At 27.3% G+C, this 22,511-nt stretch overlaps 4 protein-coding genes across 5 annotated transcripts; 2 read left to right on the forward strand and 2 right to left on the reverse strand.

Moving 5' to 3' along the window:
- Positions 1-1,826: 1,826 nt before the first annotated feature.
- On the forward strand, positions 1,827-3,110 carry LOC128963398 (transmembrane protein 208-like). Its single transcript, XM_054309899.1, has 6 exons — positions 1,827-2,012; positions 2,131-2,229; positions 2,302-2,361; positions 2,413-2,549; positions 2,626-2,710; positions 2,787-3,110. The coding sequence occupies exons 1-6, from the start codon at positions 2,007-2,009 to the stop codon at positions 2,922-2,924; spliced, it is 525 nt and encodes a 174-aa protein (XP_054165874.1). The 5' UTR covers positions 1,827-2,006; the 3' UTR covers positions 2,925-3,110.
- Positions 3,111-3,222: 112 nt separating this feature from the next.
- LOC128963396 (dolichyl-diphosphooligosaccharide--protein glycosyltransferase subunit STT3A-like) lies at positions 3,223-6,174 on the reverse strand. The gene is made up of 7 exons (XM_054309897.1): positions 5,910-6,174; positions 5,188-5,825; positions 4,890-5,127; positions 4,571-4,806; positions 4,061-4,509; positions 3,608-3,996; positions 3,223-3,531 (listed from the first exon to the last, which is right to left on the reverse strand). The coding sequence occupies exons 1-7, from the start codon at positions 6,022-6,024 to the stop codon at positions 3,386-3,388; spliced, it is 2,211 nt and encodes a 736-aa protein (XP_054165872.1). The 5' UTR covers positions 6,025-6,174; the 3' UTR covers positions 3,223-3,385.
- A 305-nt stretch (positions 6,175-6,479) lies between these two features.
- Positions 6,480-12,045, reverse strand: LOC128963161 (4-hydroxyphenylpyruvate dioxygenase-like). Its single transcript, XM_054309653.1, has 4 exons — positions 11,782-12,045; positions 10,445-10,763; positions 7,473-7,729; positions 6,480-6,802 (listed from the first exon to the last, which is right to left on the reverse strand). The coding sequence occupies exons 1-4, from the start codon at positions 12,041-12,043 to the stop codon at positions 6,507-6,509; spliced, it is 1,134 nt and encodes a 377-aa protein (XP_054165628.1). The 5' UTR covers positions 12,044-12,045; the 3' UTR covers positions 6,480-6,506.
- A 5,202-nt stretch (positions 12,046-17,247) lies between these two features.
- LOC128963766 (actin, clone 403) lies at positions 17,248-19,985 on the forward strand. Of its 2 annotated transcripts, XM_054310287.1 has the most exons (5): positions 17,248-17,458; positions 18,011-18,170; positions 18,388-18,627; positions 18,912-19,470; positions 19,538-19,984. In XM_054310287.1, the coding sequence occupies exons 2-5, from the start codon at positions 18,045-18,047 to the stop codon at positions 19,741-19,743; spliced, it is 1,131 nt and encodes a 376-aa protein (XP_054166262.1). In that variant the 5' UTR covers positions 17,248-17,458; positions 18,011-18,044; the 3' UTR covers positions 19,744-19,984. The 2 variants fall into 2 exon arrangements, with proteins under 2 accessions (XP_054166262.1, XP_054166263.1); XM_054310288.1 differs by lacking the exon at positions 17,248-17,458 and having other exon boundaries at positions 18,024-18,170; positions 19,538-19,985.
- The last annotated feature ends 2,526 nt before the right edge of the window (positions 19,986-22,511 follow it).

A 22,511-nucleotide genomic window follows, 5' to 3' on the forward strand; every position in this document is an offset into this window, starting at 1 on the left:
TTATGTCACGACTGGTACCACAAGACAAAGCTTTGAAGATATTTCAATCGGTACTCACAAAGTGTCCGAATATTAAGCGAATTGAATTAACTTTCGGTTTAAACGATTCTATCATTGAATTAATAGTAAACTGTTGTCATTATTTGCGTGAATTTTATTGGGAGTCGTATGGAATCAGTGAAGAATCCATCGAAAACTTCTTCCGGACCTTCTCTTCCCGTCTCTCAAGACTCAAATTTTCGTCATTTTTTACAAACGATGAGAGATTTCCGCAAACTCTTCAATTGTGCAAAAACTTGTCAATTGTCGATTTCAAGCACTTCGATGGACTGTCGTATTTGTTGACCGATGAAGAAAGTCCAAGAAAAGGACTTCTAAAGAATCTTCAATTATTGCGCTTCACTTATGGTGAGGGAGACCAACCATACTTTAAGTCATTTGTACGAAACTATCGAAAGTCCCTGAAGTCAGTTGATGTGACAATTCATGACTCGTGCAGTCAAACAGATATCAATGACCTCATCAATGGTTTGTCACAAATGAATTCATTGAATTCGTTGTTTCTGACTTTCGATGAGCAGACGCCACCATTAATGGCAATTCATGTGAAACAAATCGGTCTCAACTGTCCGCACATCAAATGTTTAAGTCTTATCTTTGATCACAATTCTGTGGATGAGTTTTATCATATAATTAATACCATAAATAGACATTTCCCACGATTACAGCGTTTGACAATCAATGTACAAATCGACGATATCTTTGAAATAATGACCGATTGGTTGAAAAATTGCAAACGATTGACACACATAGAGATCAATAATTTTTCCGACAGTTTTTATCGATACTTCGTTAACAACAAATTCTTTGACAAAATTGACGACAATTTTCCTAATCTTCAGGTGATTATTGGATCACAAGTTAAAGTGACGGATAAATCACTTGAGTTGTTGTCGAAACTCACAAAATTACAAACTATTAGACTCTATGGTATTAAAGACATCACCGAAAGTGCCGCCAAATATCTAATAGAGAATTGCTGTAAATTACAAGAATTCAGTATTAATGACAAACATCTCATTTAACCATTTTTTTTGTGACTAACATTTTTGTTTATATTTGTTACCTTGATAATTTTGATAATTTTTATACTTTTATACTTTTTATACTTTTTATACTTTTTATACCTTTTATACCTTTTATATTTGCTTATTTTAAAACTTATTTTATGCGACATTTTTTTGTTAATCAACTGATTTTTTTGTCAATTTTATAGATTGTTTCCAATATATTATTATATGCTAATAGTATTTATATTGTATTTTATTGTTAATTTATTATTATTAGCTAAACTAAACATTAGTTTATTGCTTTTTATTGAGTTTAAAAAATTGACCAATTTTAATGTTAATCAATTTCAATATTGACAAATAAAATATTTTGTTAATGTTATTGATTTAACTGAAACAATGTTATACAAAGAAATCAAAGTACAAAATAAATTTATTAATTTGAATTAAATTTTATCTCAATTTTTAATTTGAATAGCGATTAATATTTTTGCGAAATATTAAAATTGTTTGTGTATTGCGTTAAGATATTATAACTAATTTATACATAAAAATTACATAATTTGTTAAATCAGAAATTATGATAAAAAGTTATGTAAAAAATATTTCAATATTACCGTAAATATAATTATATTAATATTAAAATTTTAATACTCTATTAATAGGATATTAGAGATTAAAATAGTAGTCAATTGATAGCACATTCTAGTGTTGAATACAATAAACAATTGATTAAATAAATAGCAGTTGTGTTGACAACACTAAACATTTTTAGTATTAATATTAATACTAATATACAGTATATAAACAATACGTGTATTTAATTTACTATAAATTAAATAATAACTGTTTGTTGACTGCAGTGGTCATCACAACTGAAAGTATAATTCAGATAATAACTGATAACCACTTCTTTGACCACATTTTTGTATATAAATGGCTGTAAGTATTGATATAAATACTGCTAGAAATTTGTGATGTGTCACACAAAACACACATTATTGATGATCACCTCAATTGATCCATAAGTCTGATATGAATGAGTGGTAATATCTTATAGGTTCAAAAGGGAAAGGCGGCCACAAAAGGCCAGAAACAGATCGTAGAGGACAACAAAGCGACGCTCAAGTTTTACTCAATTATGTCCATCACATCCATGGCAAGAGTTTTAGTCGTTTAATACAATTAGTGATTCATTTTAATGATTGTTTGTTTTTATCTTTAATTACAGTTAATATACATCTTAACAATGCATTTATTTTTCAGCCAATTATTGACTTTTAAATATTTGGTAAAAAGACGTAATCTTACCACTGATTGTCACAATAAATGTTTATTTTAGTTTATATCAGTACTTTCGGGTTCAATATATTTAACGGCATTTTCAGTAATGAAATATATGGCAAAAGCTGTCTATTCAAGTACTGGTGCTCTGGTCGACGGTGGCATTGATCTCAATATGGAGAGTGGTTTCGCTGAGTATATATACTATAAATATATCTTATAATCGTTTGATGAGATTTGAATAATTGATAATCACTTGAATCTGATTCAGACATATGAAGGACTTAATAATCTTAACGACTGGAATACAATTACTATCACTACTTTCAAACTACTTTTGGCTGTTATGGCTTTTGGTGACTTAATTTCATCAACTAATTAGTATCCGACAATTGATTGATATATATTTTTATTATCGGTAATTGCAATCAGGCTCCGGGTCGTGGTCTCTACATGTTATGGGTCAATGTGTTGTCTCCTTGGTTTTTCCAACAGCCAACTGAGCAACAGGAAGAAGTGGCCGACAAAAAACAACGAAAGTTAGAGCGCCGTATGAAACGAATGCAGTGATTTGTCGGACGGCATACACTTAGGGGTCGGGTGTACACTGCGACCCATTATTTGATACATCATTGAAACACATCAAACAATAACTTAGTTATCACATTGCATCACATTTTTGTTATTAATAAGAATAAATTATTTTACCGCTAATTATAGTATGTTTTTTGGATTAATTTTTCAATATTAGGGTATAGTCTATACTATAGACACACAAATAGACTAATGCCGATAAACAGTGATTTAGCAATTGTTTGTTATATAATAAAAAATGTTAATATGTTTATTAAGTTATAAAAAATGACAGAATTTGATACCGCAGTAATTATGTCATAATAATAATATATTTATAAATGAAACCACATTTACTAAAAAATAGTGTTTGAATTGTTTTTTTTAACGAGAAAGTCATTTAAATAAGAATAGCAAAAGACTAGCGCTATATATATGCCAATCATCCGAGTCATCGGCTAAATGCCGCGATTTGGTAAGTCTTTAACTTTGTAGATACGGACCAACCAATGTTCAGTAGTGTACGCCTCCTCTAATACTTGAAGTTCAAAGTCCTTAATGCCAATCTCTGCGCCCCTCACTCTATCATAACCGGGAGGTTTGCCTACAAACAATACATTACCGGTAAATGTCAATAGTTTTAGTGAAATTACTGTATTATATAAAACAAAAATCATTACCTCCTTCAGTATAAACGGAACCGAATCGATAGTAAGACATTTTATACATTAAACAATTAAGAAGTGTTTGCGAGCCTTCCTTATCGACTCTAAACTCTCCCGAAGGCGTATAATAATCTGTTTCTTTAATATGAGTTCCCCTATCAGTACTGCCACCGATACGAACCATCCATAAGAACTTATTAATGTCATCGGACGAGTAGCCGGTGAGACCACCGAATATTACTAAAACATAATTGACATCTAATTCTCTCATTATTTCATATGCTTTATCTTCAGGTGAGGCCATTGCTTGACCGACGCGTGATATATGAGTGTTATTCCAAGTATTGTTATCCACTAATATAGTACGGTTGGCCATTGCGGTTATTTGATAACCATAATCCCACCTAAACATTGAAAAAAAGTACCGGTAATTAAAATGAAAAAATTATGTTACGTTAAATGACTAACCATGACATGACTTTGGCATCGGGAGCTGTATTTTGTCGCAACCAATAATAGGCTTCTCTAAAATCATCAAATATAATACGAGATCCGTCATGACTTCTCGCTGATAATACAATAGACGGCGAAGAATACGCCTCAGAAGTAACCCAAATACAATGATAAGTATATGATAGCAGAAGACCAGTGGCCACGAGTACGAACATTGAGGCCACTTCGTGACGCATCACAAAATTAGTTTCGTGTCGACGCAATTTCTTTTCGGACACTTGTTTAACATTAGATTGGGAGCCATGAGTACCGTGATTATGGGTCGATGTGGTCGTACCAGAACTCGTAGCCAATGTTGACGGTTCAAGTTGTTTACAATAACGTGTCAACATTTGCGATATACCAATACCCGAGAGAATGCACATAACCGGTGCTAAAACTAACATTAAACGAACCATAACTCCCTAATAAAAGAGCGACTGTTGATAATATCTTGTTTATTGAATCCATTATCAAATAACTTACCGCAAAATAAATACTGGTAACACCATAGAGAATGATAAAGATATTGGCATCAGTCAGACGCGAGAAACAAAAGTATAGACCGACGGGAAATAAAAAGACCAACAATTGGAGGTCAAAGTAGAATGAAGACCAAGAGGTCGGCTGATGTTCAGATACCGATGCTATAATTGGAATGTTATTCTTAGCGTACGACGGGTCCAACAATGAGTAGAACCGTCCGGTCCACGGACTTATCTCTATCAGTAAATATTTTTTTACAATTTATACTAACTATGATAACCAATGAATAATACGAATTGGTATTCGTTTGTAAACATACTTCCAATGATTGTCAAGAATATTCCGCCACTGAGTGCCACAATACCGATGAGTAAAACGATTGATCGGAAAAGTGTGTCATAAGATTGTTGCGAAAGTTTGGATTTGATGTAATCGTTGAATGCGTACAATTGGCATAAMCCGAACACACCGAACGCGGCCATGTGTTCCGATGAGGTTACCGGTTGGAAACCAACAAATGGGATCTGCATCGACAATAACGTTCCCAAACAGTACACCTAATTAACAAACAATAAATAAAAATTATGGAAACAAACAAAATGATCACTTTTTCTTACCGTTGAATATGCGATATAAATTCTATGACTAAATCGGCCGGTTATCATAAGTGCCAGGACATGAAGTGGTATCAAATTAATAAGAAATACATAACCACCCCACGATGAGACCATATAAAAGTAGGCCAATGCACAGAGACACGACCAGTAAACCGATCCCGACTTTACTGATTTGATCCACAGGTAATATGTAAGAAGCATACAGAATATTGCTATGCCTTCGTTATCGTAAGAACCGGCCACCGATCGCGATATATAGCCGGGTACTATCGATATCATAGCGGCGGCCACAAGCCCCGAGCCGTCATCGCTAAGCTCGCGGGTCAACAAAAATGTCACAATCGTTGTCAGCGACGAAAATAGCGGCGCGAGAAAAACACAGACATTGCGGATATCGATCGGAATGTTGATGTAATGTAACGCATGATATAATGTGGCCGATGTCACCATCAGACCAGGATATATAGTGCCGCCGATGATACGGCCCAACGGATACCACGCGCCCGCATCAAACCAATTGAGAAATGAATAGAAACCCTCTTCGGTCAAGAATCGGGTCGTCCGGTAGTTGAAGTACGGATCAAATTCATGTATAACCGACTCAAACCTTAGCACAGAGAATAGTCGAACCGAGAAAGCTGTTCAAACAATGGTGACAAATGACGATTAGTGGTCAGTCACGGCAAATGAACTGTCAGTTTGATAATCAAATTATCGCTTACAGAGAATTGCTGTCAACAATAGGATTGTGATCTTCAACAGATTGTCCTTCGAGTCGTCGGCCAGAAAGCGTGACCACCAGTTTCGGGTCGTCGTCCCGGTGTTGGTTGCGGTCATAGTTGGTGTCCACCGATAAAGTGTTTGTTTTGACAACACGTGTACTGCTATTTGATATCACAAACAATTCATTTCAATAATAAATACATTGAATACCGGCTTAAAGTACTGTATATTATAATACAGTGATTGTCATTACATAACATTACAATCAATAACGTTAGACACATATAGTCATCAATGGCATTGAATTTAGTTATTAATATGAAATTTAGTATTTATTGAATAATTTAAAAACATAGTAATAATTATTATATAATAAATCATTAAATTTATTAAAAAATGTTTAATTTTTAGTATTAAATATATTTTTAAAATTTCTTAAAATAATATGTATTGATATTTAAAAATATATTTTATTAACTAATGTGAAAACATTTTGTATAATTTGAAAGCTAATATTTAAAAGCTAACTGAGCTTTAATTGATTATTAATATTTATATAATACATTGTCTATAGTTATTGTCAGCTATAGATCCCATCATAGGTTTCCTCTGAGCTGTTGTTGTGCTTCTACGGCCTCGAAGAGTGCCTTTATATTTCCGGCGCCGAACCCGTTATAGTTGTGTCTCTCAATTAACTCGAAAAATAGCGTAGGCCTGTCCTCAACGGGTTTAGTAAATATTTGCAACAGATATCCATTGTTGTCAAAGTCCATCAATATATTTAATTTTTTCAATCTATCGATATCGTGGTCTATAATATTAAGATTACATTTGCGGAGACGCTCTCGTAGTTGTATGTAATAAGTGTCGGGAGTCGACAGGAACTCCACTCCTAACAAATAAAAAACGGGAATTTCGGGTTAAACACATAATTAGGTGTTCAAACAAATTCAAACACAACTTCTGGCCCTAATTGCTAAATATGTTGTGTTTTAGAGTAACATTTAATTGTCATTAGCATTGTGTGACTATTAGTGTAGAAAAACAACAATAAAAGTAAAAACATTTAGTTTTAAAAAAAGACATTTATTTGTTAATTAAATATCTAAACTTTTATAAATTATTATTTACTACTATATAAAGTATTATTTAAATTAAATGATTTCATACAAAATCATTTAACTTAACAAATATATGTACAGACATTTAAATAATTTTTTATTATTTTCAATGCCACGGGTTATATAAAATGTGAGAAAATAACTCTTTGCAACTAAAAATAATGTCATTTATATAATTAGTACATTAATTAAACAAAAAACTGCTGTCAAAGTTATAAGTCATTTAAGTTTTTTATGAGAAACATAAGATACAATGAAATATATGCATTTATATACTGAAAATTATGATATAAAATAATAAACTGTTTTTTAGTTATTTGTATTGTTAATCTCTAATCTAATCTTTTTAGACTAATATTTAATGTGTCACTGAAAAACAAGTCTAGTCTGAGACAAAATAGCAATTATTATATATATATATAATTTTAATCAATTTAGTACCTCTGTGTCTGAGTTTAGCCACTGTATCGCAAATATCACTCGTATTGAAGGCAATGTGTTGAACGCCCGGTCCGTAGTTATAGTCGAGAAACTCTTGAATCTGTGACCGTCGGGGCCCGGGCTTGGCCTCGACCACCGGAATCTTAATTTGTTGGTTGGCATTCGTGACAAATACCGATTTGAGTCCCGATAGTTGTGTCTCAATAATTGTGTCATCGGCTGACCAGTATCGCCGAAATCCCAAAACTCTCTCATACCTATCGGGCAATCAATTTGTATGTTTAGGACACATAAAACATGTTTTCTATGTTAACATCAAATATCTAACACATTTTGTTAAAAAAAATAGTTTTAAACACAACCGGATTATTTTAATGTATAATACAAATAACAGTTTATTTCTCAATACTTAATACAGTATAAATTTATGTATAAACTGTATATTCATATATTTTACAATATATTAATATTAAATTTATATTTAGACTTGTTTTTTATATATCAAATAGATAAACATTACTAGATTTAAATATATGATTAGTTTAGGAATAAAATATAAATAATTTTATTATATAAAGCATACAATTAAGTAAATCTTTAAGATTTATAAACTATGGATTTGGATTTCAAGAGCACCGGGCTTTGGGTTAGTCGTGTTATATTTTTTTGTGAGTTTTTTATTTATAATATCAATCAGTCAATTAACATTAAAATCAAATTATTTATCTTTCACTAAGCTATCTATAAAAAATGTTTTTATATATAATTACGATATAAAATAATTATATACAATAAATTTAATGAATTAGTTTTGCTTTAATTAACATGACTTTTATGTCTGTCTATCTATTCATCTCAATCTACCTGTCCATCTATCTATTCATCTATTCTAATCTTAAATAATTAGAGCAAAAAAATATAATGAAAAAACAACATTTATATAATATCAATAACAGCTAAATAATTAGTTCCCACTTTTTTACTTTATTTTAAAAATTAAATAAATTGATAATTATAGACAAATACAGTGTATCATCATCTACTGTACAAGTTTTTAGATAACCACCAAACATGTAAATGAGTTTATGCCAGAAAAAACAATTTATTGGCAAACAAAACAAAACAATCAAACAAAGTATTACATTTGAAAATTAGGCTAAAAGTCTATTATAAAGTAACCGATAATTAATTGTTGACTCACACATGCAGTTATAACTACCGTTTTAATTAGAAATTTAATGTGTGCTAACTGTTTACAGAAATAATTTTATTTGCATTATATGCTATATTTACTATTTAAAAAATCATTGATTTAATGGTTGTGTTTAATACTATTTAAAGATATGATAAATCGATTTTGTTATGAGAATAAAGATTTATATTGGATTAATATATCATAATAAAGTGTGAAAACATCAATTAGTTAAGTATGCTTTTAAATAAAATTATTCTCAATTTATTTTTAAACTTTAATTTATTGTAAATTAATAAATATTAATAATGATTAGACCAATTTTTGAAAATCCAATAAATCTCATTTGAAATATACTACTGATATAATTGTAATAAAAATATTAAAATACACATTTAGTTAACAAATATTAATACAAATATTGTAATATCTATATTTATTCAGTTTAAAAGTTTATCGCCGATAGCTATAGTTTTCGCAACAATATATATTCATATATGATATATAAATAATATTTATTATACTTTACATTATATTTGGGTTACAAATGTGCTGTTTTATACAATAATTTTATACATAAAATTTGAATTTTTAATATTCTATTTAAACACTACTAGTATTATTGATTTCAAATACATAAATATTATCGTTAAATAGATTTTTTAAAATAATAAATAGATAGATAGATAGATAGATAGATAGATAGATAGACAGATAGACAGACAGATAGACAGACAGAGACAACATGTGATAATTTTTAAAAAATTATTTGTAGTATTTTATAAATAGTTAATTTTTAATATAATTTAATTTATCAAAGATATATATTATAAAAAAATTGATTTTTATCAATACCTTTTGTCAATTTGCATAAACCTTTTAATAAAATTTATATTAAAATCATTTAAATATAATATATCGTTAATGTAAATGTAAATAGAAAGCTAACTACACTGTAATGTAATTTAATAAATTAAGTTTAGTGTTTTAAAGTAAATATCGAAGATATATTTTATAAAATAATTATTACTTAAATTACTTTATATCTTATTTCAAAAACTTATTATTTAAAAATATTTTAGATAAATATAAAAATATTTTTTTAATAAATATTGATTTTAATTAATCAGGATTTGTAATTTAGCGTATAATGCATAGAAAACTATTATTTTCAATTAAATTTTAAAAACAAAGTTTTTAGCTCTTAATATAATAACTCATAATAACTCGAGTAATTATTATATGAAAATTTAATATATAAATAAATAACTTATAAAGTATTTGAGTTAGATTTTAAATATAATTGAAAATACTTTATAATTTATATGAATACTAAATATTCATTATAATTTACCAATATTTCTATTATTTAAAATTAAAATAAATTTGAAAAAACAATTATTATTTTTGTTCAAATTATACTAAAATTGATAGATAATAAACTAATAGTTAAGTTCTTAATTAATTTACTTAAAAAAACATTTACTAATATCAGATTTTCAATTAAAAACTAAATAATTTTCTGATATAATTTTATAATAATTTAAAAATAGATAAATGATTTAATGTTTAATTAATTAACTGCTAGATTTCAAAATAAATGATTAAAACTAAATTATATGGTATATAAATTAAGCATAAAATTAGAGCAAATTTTCAATATCTAGTCATCAAAACAAATTAAAAGTTTGTGTCACTTACTATATATAGTTTAGATTTTTTATAATTAATATTATAAGTCAAATATTAATAATGCATATATAAAAAAATATTAGATTACCATTTGACTACTTTAGACATTTGACCATAAATTTGATTTGCGGCCAAATGATCAATAAATTGTAAGTCAATTGAACTCAGTTCAGACCAAATACTGTTTTTTAATGCCGACTCTAATGGTGATGATTGCCAACCGGGAAGAAATAGGTTTCGCGGATAACCATTGCGTTCAATAAGTGTGTGAGTGGTGTCACCAAAAGCCGATACATTGACATACTTGACGGTCCCATTGGCGTCCGATTCAGACCATTGTCTCACTGGTTGATCACTGGTCTGTTGGATTTGTCGGACCATTTCATCGACTGACTCTACATTAAAAGCTTTTTGATCCCATCGTTAAGTGCCAGACCATGTAATATATATAAATGTTAAACAAATTAATTAAATATCGTAATTAAGTATATTTTATATACCCATAAACAAACCAAAATTAATGTTAATTTACATTTCAATAAATTGCTTACAATTAACATACATGTGCAGTAAATGTAGTGATTATATTTTTTGTATTTACATATTTTTAATTTATCTATTATGAAATAGTTATACATATTCTTAAAAATTAAATATAGTGAGAAAATGTGCTTTTATTATTTAAAATATATTATCCATTTTACATAATTAAGATAAGTATTGCAAACAAAGTTTGAAAATAAGCCGAGTTTTCAACATACAGTACTAGACTCTAAAAAAATGTTTGCATCAAATAAACATTGAGATTATAAAATGATAAAATATTATGTAATGTAAAAATAGTTGAGATATAAAGTCAAAAAAGCAATAAACAATAGGTTTATAATGTTATATAAAACTTTTTTTTAGGACAGCACATGAAAAATCAAGGCTAAGATTAGGCTCAACGATCGATAGATGAAATTTATTGAGAAACTCATTGCTATACATAAACATTAGACAATAAAAAAATGTATGACTTTTTATGTGAACTGAGATTTTCAAAAGTTTGGAAAAATTAACACTACTTTTTGTTTGGAAAACTCTTCATTCAATACTTTAAATTTTATGAAAAAAAAACTTTATGTTCAGTTTGTTAATACAAACATAGTGTCAAAAATTTTTGTCAACTTTTGTATGAAAATATATTTAAAGTTTTTTTTCATTTAAAAAAGAGTTGAGAAAACTCCTAACAAATAGTCCATAAGATTGATTGTGAAAGAGCCGGTTCATAGACTAGTCAAACGTCAATATTATAAGTTAAACGACCTGTCCTTTTTTGCAATAATCACCATATCATTAAATACCCCCTCCCCCTCCCCCAATAACATTAATATCAAATAAAGGGTTTTATTTTGCAAAATAATAATAATGTGGTGAAAATACCTATATCTTTGACTGCATCGCCATGTGTTGCGATGTGATGGTTGATGTGGTCATTAAGTTTAGAGTAAATGAGTGGTGAAGTAAACACAAGAACCACATCGTTGTTGATGACGGCGTGTGACGCTTGTAGTCGATCACCACTTTCGAGGCCCCGGTATCTGAATGGTCTGAACCCGTATTGAAAACAATAATTAAGGGCCGCTTGTCTTGCATTCGATACGTAAAGCGTGATATGAGATATGGATAAGCATTTAGATAACATGTTGTGTTAAATAAAATGATTATTTATATTATTGAATCATAAAAAGTGATAATAGATTTTACACAATACACAACATTTCAATAAAAATAAAATTAAATATCAAAATTTTTATAGATTTCATTTAAATAATATCAATAATTAAATTAACGTTTATTTTTTAATCAAACAATAAAAATTGTAATTTAATACTGAATACTATTTAAATTACAATATTTTTGCTTTAAATGTCTACTTTTACATTAATATCCATTAATATACGAATATTGTATCCAACATACAGTACTGCATCCTAACATCAATGAAAAGTTATTTTAAACTTCGCCTCTCTCTCTCTCTCTCTCTCTCTCTCTCCTCTCTCTCTCTCTCTCTCTAAGTAATAATTCAATATATAATATCATAATTACTTGTATTTTCTATATGACAAATATTTGGTTTAAAATATTTAAAATGATGCTAAAATAACCTTCAAATTGTATGACATTTACTAAAATAGTATAATTTACCAGAAATAGGTGCTAATTATGTTATGAATAAGGTTGGAAAAATACAATGTTTTTAATTTTGGCTTTGTATAATACAGTATAATATAATGTATTGAATATATTATACATTTTTAAAAACTACTATATATTATGTTTAAAAATTTATAAAAAATATTTAATAAGAATATAATTGTTAGAAAACTAATTATTTTTATATTAATAGTTGTTTTCTAAGAATAAAAATAAAATAAATTAAGAAAAAATATAGAAATATCATTAAAAGTTAATATCATATGTATATTTATTTTTGCTTTATCAATGACTTTGATACTAGCTAACTAACTAGCTAACTTTTGCTTTGTATGCAAATATTGGTCATGTATTATATATTGTATTATACTTTATTATACGTTTTGTATTATACAAACATTTTGTTTCTGCCAACACTAGTTATGAATGCTTAATATTTAATATATTTTTATGCTTTAAGTATTGTTATAAAAATGTTATGAAAATATTAATATGCTCTACATATTTGTGAAATATGAATCAATTGTTTAATATTATTGTTATTAATGAAAATTTAGATTTTATGAAACTATTTAGAGGTTAAATTAATGTTCAAATAAATGGTCCAAACATTATATTCAGTAAAATAATGTGAATGTATCGATAAAATTATTTGTTTTAACAATTTTCAATTCAAATTAACAATCAAATGATTATATTGTAAATTATAATCTTTAATTCTATCTCTAATTATAGTTGTTGAAAGTCCAATATTTACCTGGATAATCCAATATTTACCTGGATAATCCAATATTTACCTGGATAATCCAATATTTACCTGGATAATCCAATATTTACCTGGATAATCCAATATTTACCTGGATAATCCAATATTTACCTGGATAATCCAATATTTACCTGGATAATCCAATATTTACCTGGATAATCCAATATTTACCTGGATAATCCAATATTTACCTGGATAATCCAATATTTACCTGGATAATCCAATATTTACCTGGATAATCCAATATTTACCTGGATAATCTAATATTTACCTGGATAATCCAATATTTTAAATTTAAAAATTAATGTCTAGTATTTTTGTGACAAATTTAGTAAATATATAACTTATATACTGTATATTCAGTTTTATTTTTGATAAAAGTCCAGTATTTAATGTATTCCCTAAACATAGTCTAACACCCAATCCATTACCCATTGTCTCATTTCATATCAAATACAATAAAAATTGTTTGTGGAGTTTAATCAACTTATTGAAGTTGGAGAGCACAGGGGGTGTAAAACTATAAGTGCATAGAGACTGGAAAAGGGAGAGTAAGTATTGTAAGTGTTGTCCACAGTATTTCTATGTGAAAACCTGTGCCAAACTAAATGTATATTTATTACTATGTATTAGACTAAACATATGTGAGATGTAGTGTTGATTTCATGTCAGGTCCCGTCAGTTGCCAATTGATTTCAAGGCTAACCACTTAATAGTCAACCGTTTTTTCTATTTCTCTAAAAACCTTCACTATATGTATGATATGTTGGGCTCAGAGACCACTGGTAGGGAAGGATCAAGAAATTGGTCACCAGATTGTCTCTATAACTATCATTATTTTGACGATTCAAACAAAACAGTCGACTATTATATACACTAAAGCAGACAATAATCCTTTCAATCAACACAAACAACTGTACCACAAGTTTTCGTCCACAACAGCACCGGCTGGTAATGGATTCAATCAGACAACGCCTCCAATGATGACTCATATCTTTTGATTATCTAAACATCTTTCTCTCTCTCTCTCTCTCTCTCTCTCTCTCTCTCTCTCTCTCTCTCTCTCTCTCTCTCTCTCTCTCTCTCTCTCTCCCTTTCTCTCCAAATATTGTTTATTTATTAATAATACAGTATTAATACATTAGTAAATTTGTTGAAAGTTAGCTAAAAAACGAGTCATTCATTGAATTTTATTTGTTTTTAAATTACCAGACATTTGAAATTTTAATAATTACCGGAAATATACATAACATATATAAATATAGACATAAATATGGTATATATTACATGTTTTTAACTCTCATTTGTGTCATCGTTAAAAAAATACATACTATGAATTAATTTACTTATTATTATCAAAAAATTATATATTAAAATATTATTTGTTTGACTTTTATTAAAAATGTTTTAAAACACAATTTAATATGAATTATAAATCCCAAAAAAAACAGTTATTTTAAACGCTTGTCTCCGGCGGTCTTTCCTTTCTGAAGACAAAAATGAAAAAATTGTCGTTTAATAAAATAATACTAAATATGAAGTTTGAATTTCCTCTTAAACTTTCCTATTAATGAAATTGATTTTAAAATAAAGTGATATATTATTATTTAAAAAATAATAATAATTGCAATTTTGCAATCAACACAACAATTATCGTTATATACAGTATAATAATAAATCCTTTTTGTAGGTTATGTCAAATAAATGTTTTAATTGATATACATTTTGAATGACAAATTTATGGGAATGCTATTTATAACTAAACTTAATGTTACAATTACTAAACCAAGTTTGTCTTATCAAATCATATCAATCATATAATCATTAAATTAGTTTAAATTGTATTTTTTTATTTGAAATATACTTTTAATAACAAATTTATTTCTTGTAATTAGTTTTTAGAGTCTTTCATATTATAAAAAAAATAATTATAATAAGACTTATAAAAAAATCAAAACAAAAAATAAAAAAATGTTTTTACACAATATTTTGTTAAATTTATGTTAAATTAAAAATGTTAACAAACAATAATTATAATAATAATAATTAGTTATTATTATTATTATTATTTTACTATATTATCTTATAAACAGAATGCTCTCAATTCATGAGCCTTTCCTTAATTTTTTTTTTAAATTTACACATATTTTACAATTATTGTAATAACATATTGTAATTACAATATTTTACACATCATTGTAATGAAAACCTAAAACTGATATTTTCATAGTTTTTCCTTTTTTACAATATATATATATAATCAAAATGTAAAAATTAATTTCAGCTATGGTTTGATACAATTTTTCTCAATTAAATAAATCATAAAACATTTATTTATGTATCCAATGAATCAGTAAAACTACAATATATTTATTTTTATTATTATTAAATAAAAAACCCTTTAATAAAATAATGTTTGAAATATTTATAAAAAAAAGCTTTATCTCAACTATTTATATACAGTACATCATATAACTGATAAAATAGATATTAAAAATATAAATATAATTAAACTAAAAAAAAAGTTGAACCAAATAGTGTTTAAAAATGCTAAGTCTGTGTAAAAATTATAATTTATCAAAAAATATAACTATAAATGTTATATACATTTATTATAGTACTATATTATGATTTGATTAAATTGATTAATATATATAGCATTTATTATATTACTTGTAAAAAATGCGTTTATAATATTATTTTTGTAATAATAAATTGTTTATTATTAATAATTATTAATTAGAAAAAATAATAATATAGTCATAAAATTTATGAGAAAATATGCGACAATTTGTTTGTTTGCTTTAATTAATAATTAGTTTTTTCAAGTAATGATTACTAACATTGTTAATGATTATTATTATTATTATTATTATTATTATTATTATTATTATTATTATTATTATTATTATTAATGCAATTATGATTATTAGTGCAATTATAACAAAAAGTTTTATTACTATTTTTAGTTGTTTTATGAATTATTATTTTGTTTAAAGTTAAAGAAGTTTTTGTAAATTAAAAACAAAGTTTTCTCAAAAGTTTTTTTTACTTAAAAATTATGTATAAAAAAGTTTGAAAAACTTTTTTCAACGACAAAAACATTTGCATTAAAAAAGTGAATCAAAACTATATTTTTGACTCATTTTTCATTCAAAATATAAATCTATTGATTATATCGTTCACTGATTGGTTGGTCACTCAAAGTCTATAGAAAATTGAAAATCAATTCATTGATAAAAAAATTGAAAATCAATTAAATAATGTTCACAAACACTATGACATTAAAGTCAATGTGTGGGACATTCTATGATAGAAAACAGTGAGTGACTCAACACTGAGATAATAATAATTAATTGTTGACTCAAATTAGGGGTCAATTAGTTATTTGAATGTAAAGTAGGTGTGACTTATTGGCACAACTCATATAAACAGTGCAGTCATACAAGTCATACGTTTTGTATGATTGGAGCAAACAATCAAATCGAATACACATTTCGGCATTTTTTAGGGCTTTTATTGCAAAACCTTGAATATTGTCACCGAAATATACGATCCATTTTAGATTACAAAGATTACACAATATTTAGATATTAATGTTATAGATATAAAAAGTACTAGAATTGAGTGGAATAGTTATAGTGAATGTGTGTAAATGTTAGTCGAATGTTTCAACATTACCATATATGGTCATGTTTTAGAACACACTACGTCACACACCAGTGCCGGTCAATACAGCCAATCAACGATCGACTTAGATATGCATTCATTCATTGTATACGTCTATAATAGTATACACTTGAGTGACCCCACACTGTGTCTACTTATTGGTTAACATTGTTTGAGCCAATGAGCCACTCATGACGTAATTGTTGACTCAAATATTTTCAACACTAATATTGAGTCTATTGTGTGTCTAATAGTTATATATATATAGCTCTGAGTATAGCATTCATTGTGCACTTCATTGCAGTTGTCATTCAAACTCTGATATCTTGTTTGAGACAAACATTGAAATCCATTTAAAACACTATTTATTTGTAAATTTTAAATCCATTTGATTTGATTGTCAGTCACTTTAAATACATTGTGTTTGACATTCATACCAATCATTTCATATTTATTACTAATTTATCGGTAAGTGATTGTCATTATTAATGTTTATAATTATAATTAATTTATAAAAATTATTTCAAAGACACCATTGAATCGATTTTTCGGCTTTTTATCGTTTTTATGGCTTTTTGTGTCTAAAATATATATTTAGTTTTCAATTGATTTTCTAATGTATTGGCCGTTAATGTCACTGATTGTCGACCAATGCTATTGACTAATGTTGCAGTGATTTAGTGTTAAAATAGTTTATGATTTTGAATATCAGTTAATTTAGTGCCGAAAAATCGGTTGAATTAAGTGAATGACTGGTATGTGAGCTGAGGAAAGGCAGTGAGTGCAGAGATCCGCCCTTTTTTTTGCTAACAGTGCTAACAGTAGTAGTAGTAGTACTACAGCTTATACATACATAGAGAGAGAGAGAGAGAGGTATAGGTATTGCAAAGTTTGACACAAATGTCATTCACTATATATTAGGTGTTAATTATGATTCAAATAAAACAGACATACAATTAGTTTGTCAATTGATTTTGTTAACTGTTATTAAAATTTTGAATACATTTTGATTTTTAATAGTATTCTTTGAAAACAAACCAAAATCTCAAGCAATATGTGTGACGACGACGTGGCGGCACTTGTTATCGACAACGGCTCCGGTATGTGTAAGGCTGGCTTCGCTGGCGATGACGCGCCCAGAGCTGTCTTCCCATCAATTGTCGGCCGACCCCGACATCAGGTCAGTAAACAAAATAAAAATTATGAAATCAATTTTGTATGACATTATAGAAAATACTTTTATTTAATTTATGTTAATTGAAAGTAGTTTTATTGATGGACAGGTAGTTTAGAAATAGATATAAATAAAGCTATTATAAAATATAATTTAAATATTAAAATGTTGTTTGTTTTTAATTGAGTTTATATAACGAAATGAATATTTATGAAATTTATAGGGAGTTATGGTTGGAATGGGTCAGAAGGACTCGTACGTCGGCGATGAGGCCCAGTCTAAGAGAGGTATATTGACATTAAAGTATCCGATTGAACACGGAATTGTTACCAATTGGGATGACATGGAAAAGATATGGCACCACACCTTCTACAATGAACTCCGAGTGGCACCCGAAGAGCACCCGGTTCTCTTGACTGAGGCTCCACTCAACCCCAAAGCCAATCGCGAAAAAATGACTCAGGTATGTGTATGTATGTATGTATGGATGTGTCTGTATGTATGTATGTATGGGTACATCATTATCATTAGCCACTACTCGTAATTCATAACAGTATGTAAGCACTCATGAATTGCATACCTGAGCTCTGGAACTGTTGTTTCAATTCATTGTCTCTAATGAACTCATTTATTATATAATTATTCAAACGGAGCACTTGTAGTGGTGTTTTGACCCAAATATCTAAAATTCATGACTTGTATTTATAATTAGTTAATTAAAAATATTTATGTCCACGAAATGTATAGATTATGTTCGAGACGTTTAACACGCCAGCCATGTATGTGGCCATTCAGGCCGTCCTATCGTTGTACGCATCTGGACGTACCACCGGTATTGTGTTGGACAGCGGTGACGGTGTCTCGCATACCGTACCCATCTATGAGGGTTACGCACTGCCACACGCTATCTTACGTCTCGATTTGGCCGGACGTGACTTAACTGATTATTTGATGAAAATTTTGACCGAAAGAGGTTATTCATTCACCACAACAGCCGAGAGAGAAATTGTTCGCGACATCAAAGAGAAGTTGTGTTACGTCGCCCTTGACTTTGAACAAGAGATGGCTACCGCTGCCTCTTCATCGTCATTGGAGAAGTCATATGAGTTACCCGACGGACAGGTGATTACCATCGGTAACGAACGATTCCGTTGTCCCGAAGCCCTATTCCAGCCCTCATTCTTGGGTATGGAGTCGTGCGGTATTCACGAGACCACATATAACTCGATCATGAAGTGTGACGTCGATATCCGAAAGGACTTATACGCCAATACCGTACTCTCTGGCGGTACCACTATGTATCCGGGTATGGATTATCACTCTTTAGATTTATTTAATGTTTTTAATATTGTTTCTAATAATTATAATTATAGGAATTGCTGACAGAATGCAAAAAGAAATAACAGCATTAGCGCCGTCGACAATGAAGATTAAGATTATAGCACCGCCTGAGCGCAAGTACTCAGTTTGGATCGGAGGTTCAATCCTGGCCTCACTGTCCACTTTCCAACAAATGTGGATCTCTAAGCAAGAATACGACGAATCGGGCCCTTCGATAGTCCACCGAAAATGCTTTTAATTGTGCGGCCAATGGTCTCAACTCAATGTCTACTTTCTTCTCTTTATCTCTACTTTTCTCAAATGTTTTTAATAATTCCGATTCACATTCGATATGAAAAAACAATACAAAAACAACACTTAATTATTACTTTTACAAAACGATTCCGTGTTTTTGATTCCATATTTAGTATTTTATTATATATGTATTACTATTTCTATGAAAATAATTCCCATTTTATATACATACCATTGTATCATAAATAATGGTTATTTAATATATACAGTATATTGAAAAAACAAGAATTAGTAAAAATAATTTGTAATTAAAAGTTAAAATTGTTTTTATAGTAATCGCGCGTAAAATAATTACTGTTTATTAAGTCTTAATGTATGTCTTTTTGTTTGTTATTGAAAATATATTTTCATTTTTTGTCGATTTATGTTTTATCATATAATTAAAAGAAATCACAATTTGCTTGATGTGAGACAAATTGATTTTATTTTTAAAATAAAATACTTTTTTGATGAAACAGTGAAATCACTTTATTTTGATTACCGTATACCGCGATCTTATCGGACCTGTCCTAAATTCGATTTTGGAAAATTACCGTGTATCTATGGTCCTATATGATGACAAAATAGGACCCCCTGTCCAATGTATGACAAAATAGGACCTCCCGGTCCTATTTTGTTAACAATTCATATAATCATTAAATAAATAATAATTACCGGGACTCAAATTATAGATGTCAACACAAATAAAATATAATATAACCGATACATCAATAGTGGTCCTAAATTTAGTAACTATAAAAAACAACCGGTTACCATGGTCCTATTTCGTGACATTTAAGGACACGTTTTACTTTATAGGACCTGGTCCGATAAGATCGCGGTATACGGTAATTAAAATACGATTTTAATGTGAAAAATGCTTAAATAAATTTTACACTTAATTTACTTTAAAAGGATTGACTCATTGGAGTTGAAGTCACACCTAATTTATAATAATATTTAATGAATGAAAAAATATTCAAAACTAAATGATTTGAATGACAGACATGTGGGCACCTGAAGGCCAAACAGCACCCAATTAATAACATTTATTTTCTTATTATTATTATTAAAGTATTTTATTTGTTATAATTTCCTTATTACCTAAATTGTTGACTGTTTTGACTGATTTGTTGTTTATTTGAAAAATGTCAAGAAATTGTTTAAAAATAGTTATATAAATTTAAATATCATATTGTATTTATAAATACATTATATATAGATTTTTTATTTTTGCATAATTAGCATTTATTGAAATTATATAGTAAATTATTTAATTGCTTAATATATAAAATTAAAAATTTAATTTAAATGCTCACGACTTTCAATTGTGTGTATGAATATCATATAATTATAACTATTTTGTTTTATTAATACACGTATATTTGATTAATTGTTTGTAAATTATCAACAATTACATCATTTAATAGTATATTATATATTAGACAACATTATTATATCAATTTGTTTGTCATCTTTTATAGTATTTTAATAATATCTTAAAATATTCTATTAATACAATGATTAAGTGATTTTGTATTTTGATTGATTAAGTGACAAAAATTTATGCAAATATTAATTAATAAAATAATTTTTCAAACCTACTATTTGTACAGTATATACAGTATTATACTGTATAAGTATTTTAATATTTGTATTATATTTTTAGTAAAACATTTTAAATTTAATAAATTTAGTAAAACAAATTAAAATTTAATACATAAAATGATCATTGTTAAAAAAAATGGTAAGCTATATATGTAAAACTAGAAAATAATTTCAACAAATTTAGAGGTAGTTATAAGTTAGTAATGAACTTTTTGATTAAAATTTAAACAAATATGCATTTAATTAATAAATATTATACTGTTTTAACATTTATTATTTGTTGTAATATATAGTAGATTTTTAATACAGATATCTATTATTAATTTTATTTTTAAAAACAATTTTTTGACAATAATGATAAAATTTTAATTAATAAATATAAATACATATTTTATTACTTTAATTTTTTCATAAAGTTATTAAGTATCTATAAAATAGATTTTAAATAATTTAAATAGATTCTTAAAATATCAAATATTTGCATAGTAATCAAAATTGTAAAATCAAGTTTCTATTGATATTGTATTATTAGTTTTATAATAAACAGAACCAAAATATCTCAGTTTACATATAATTTGAAACTATTTGATTGATGTTTTATACAAAATATAATTGTATATCAAATAATCATATTATTTACAATAATGTGCCAAATAATGTGACATTCAGTAAATAAACATTTTTTATATTACCGGTTTTGTATTATATTATTTCGTATTTTATATTGTTATTAAATAAAATTAATGTAATAAATCAACATTTAAAATAAACAATAATTCAATACAACTCGCTATTATATATTTTATTAAACTTAATCAAAAAATTTTAATAACATTTTTTTGTGTTTTTAATTAAATAGTAGTAATCATCATAAAACTAGAATTTTGTCTAATATTATCCAAATAGCAAATTATAATAAATTTAAATAGTAATTATTACAATAATATTCATAAATATAAATTTTACCCCCAAATAAAATATACGTTCATTTTAAACGGCTATTAAATATAATATTAATTATAATTATTAATGCATATAATTGTCAATTTCTCACTCTCGCTAAACAAATTCAAAAATTCAGTTTCAAAAATCAAAAAATCCTAATAATAAAATAGTTATTATATA

Source organism: Oppia nitens, unplaced genomic scaffold (genome assembly GCF_028296485.1).
Source record: "Oppia nitens isolate AA-2021 unplaced genomic scaffold, nextdenovo-longstitch-racon4-pilon3 scaffold7_pilon_pilon_pilon, whole genome shotgun sequence".
In the NCBI taxonomy this organism is placed as follows: Eukaryota; Metazoa; Arthropoda; class Arachnida; order Sarcoptiformes; family Oppiidae; genus Oppia; species Oppia nitens.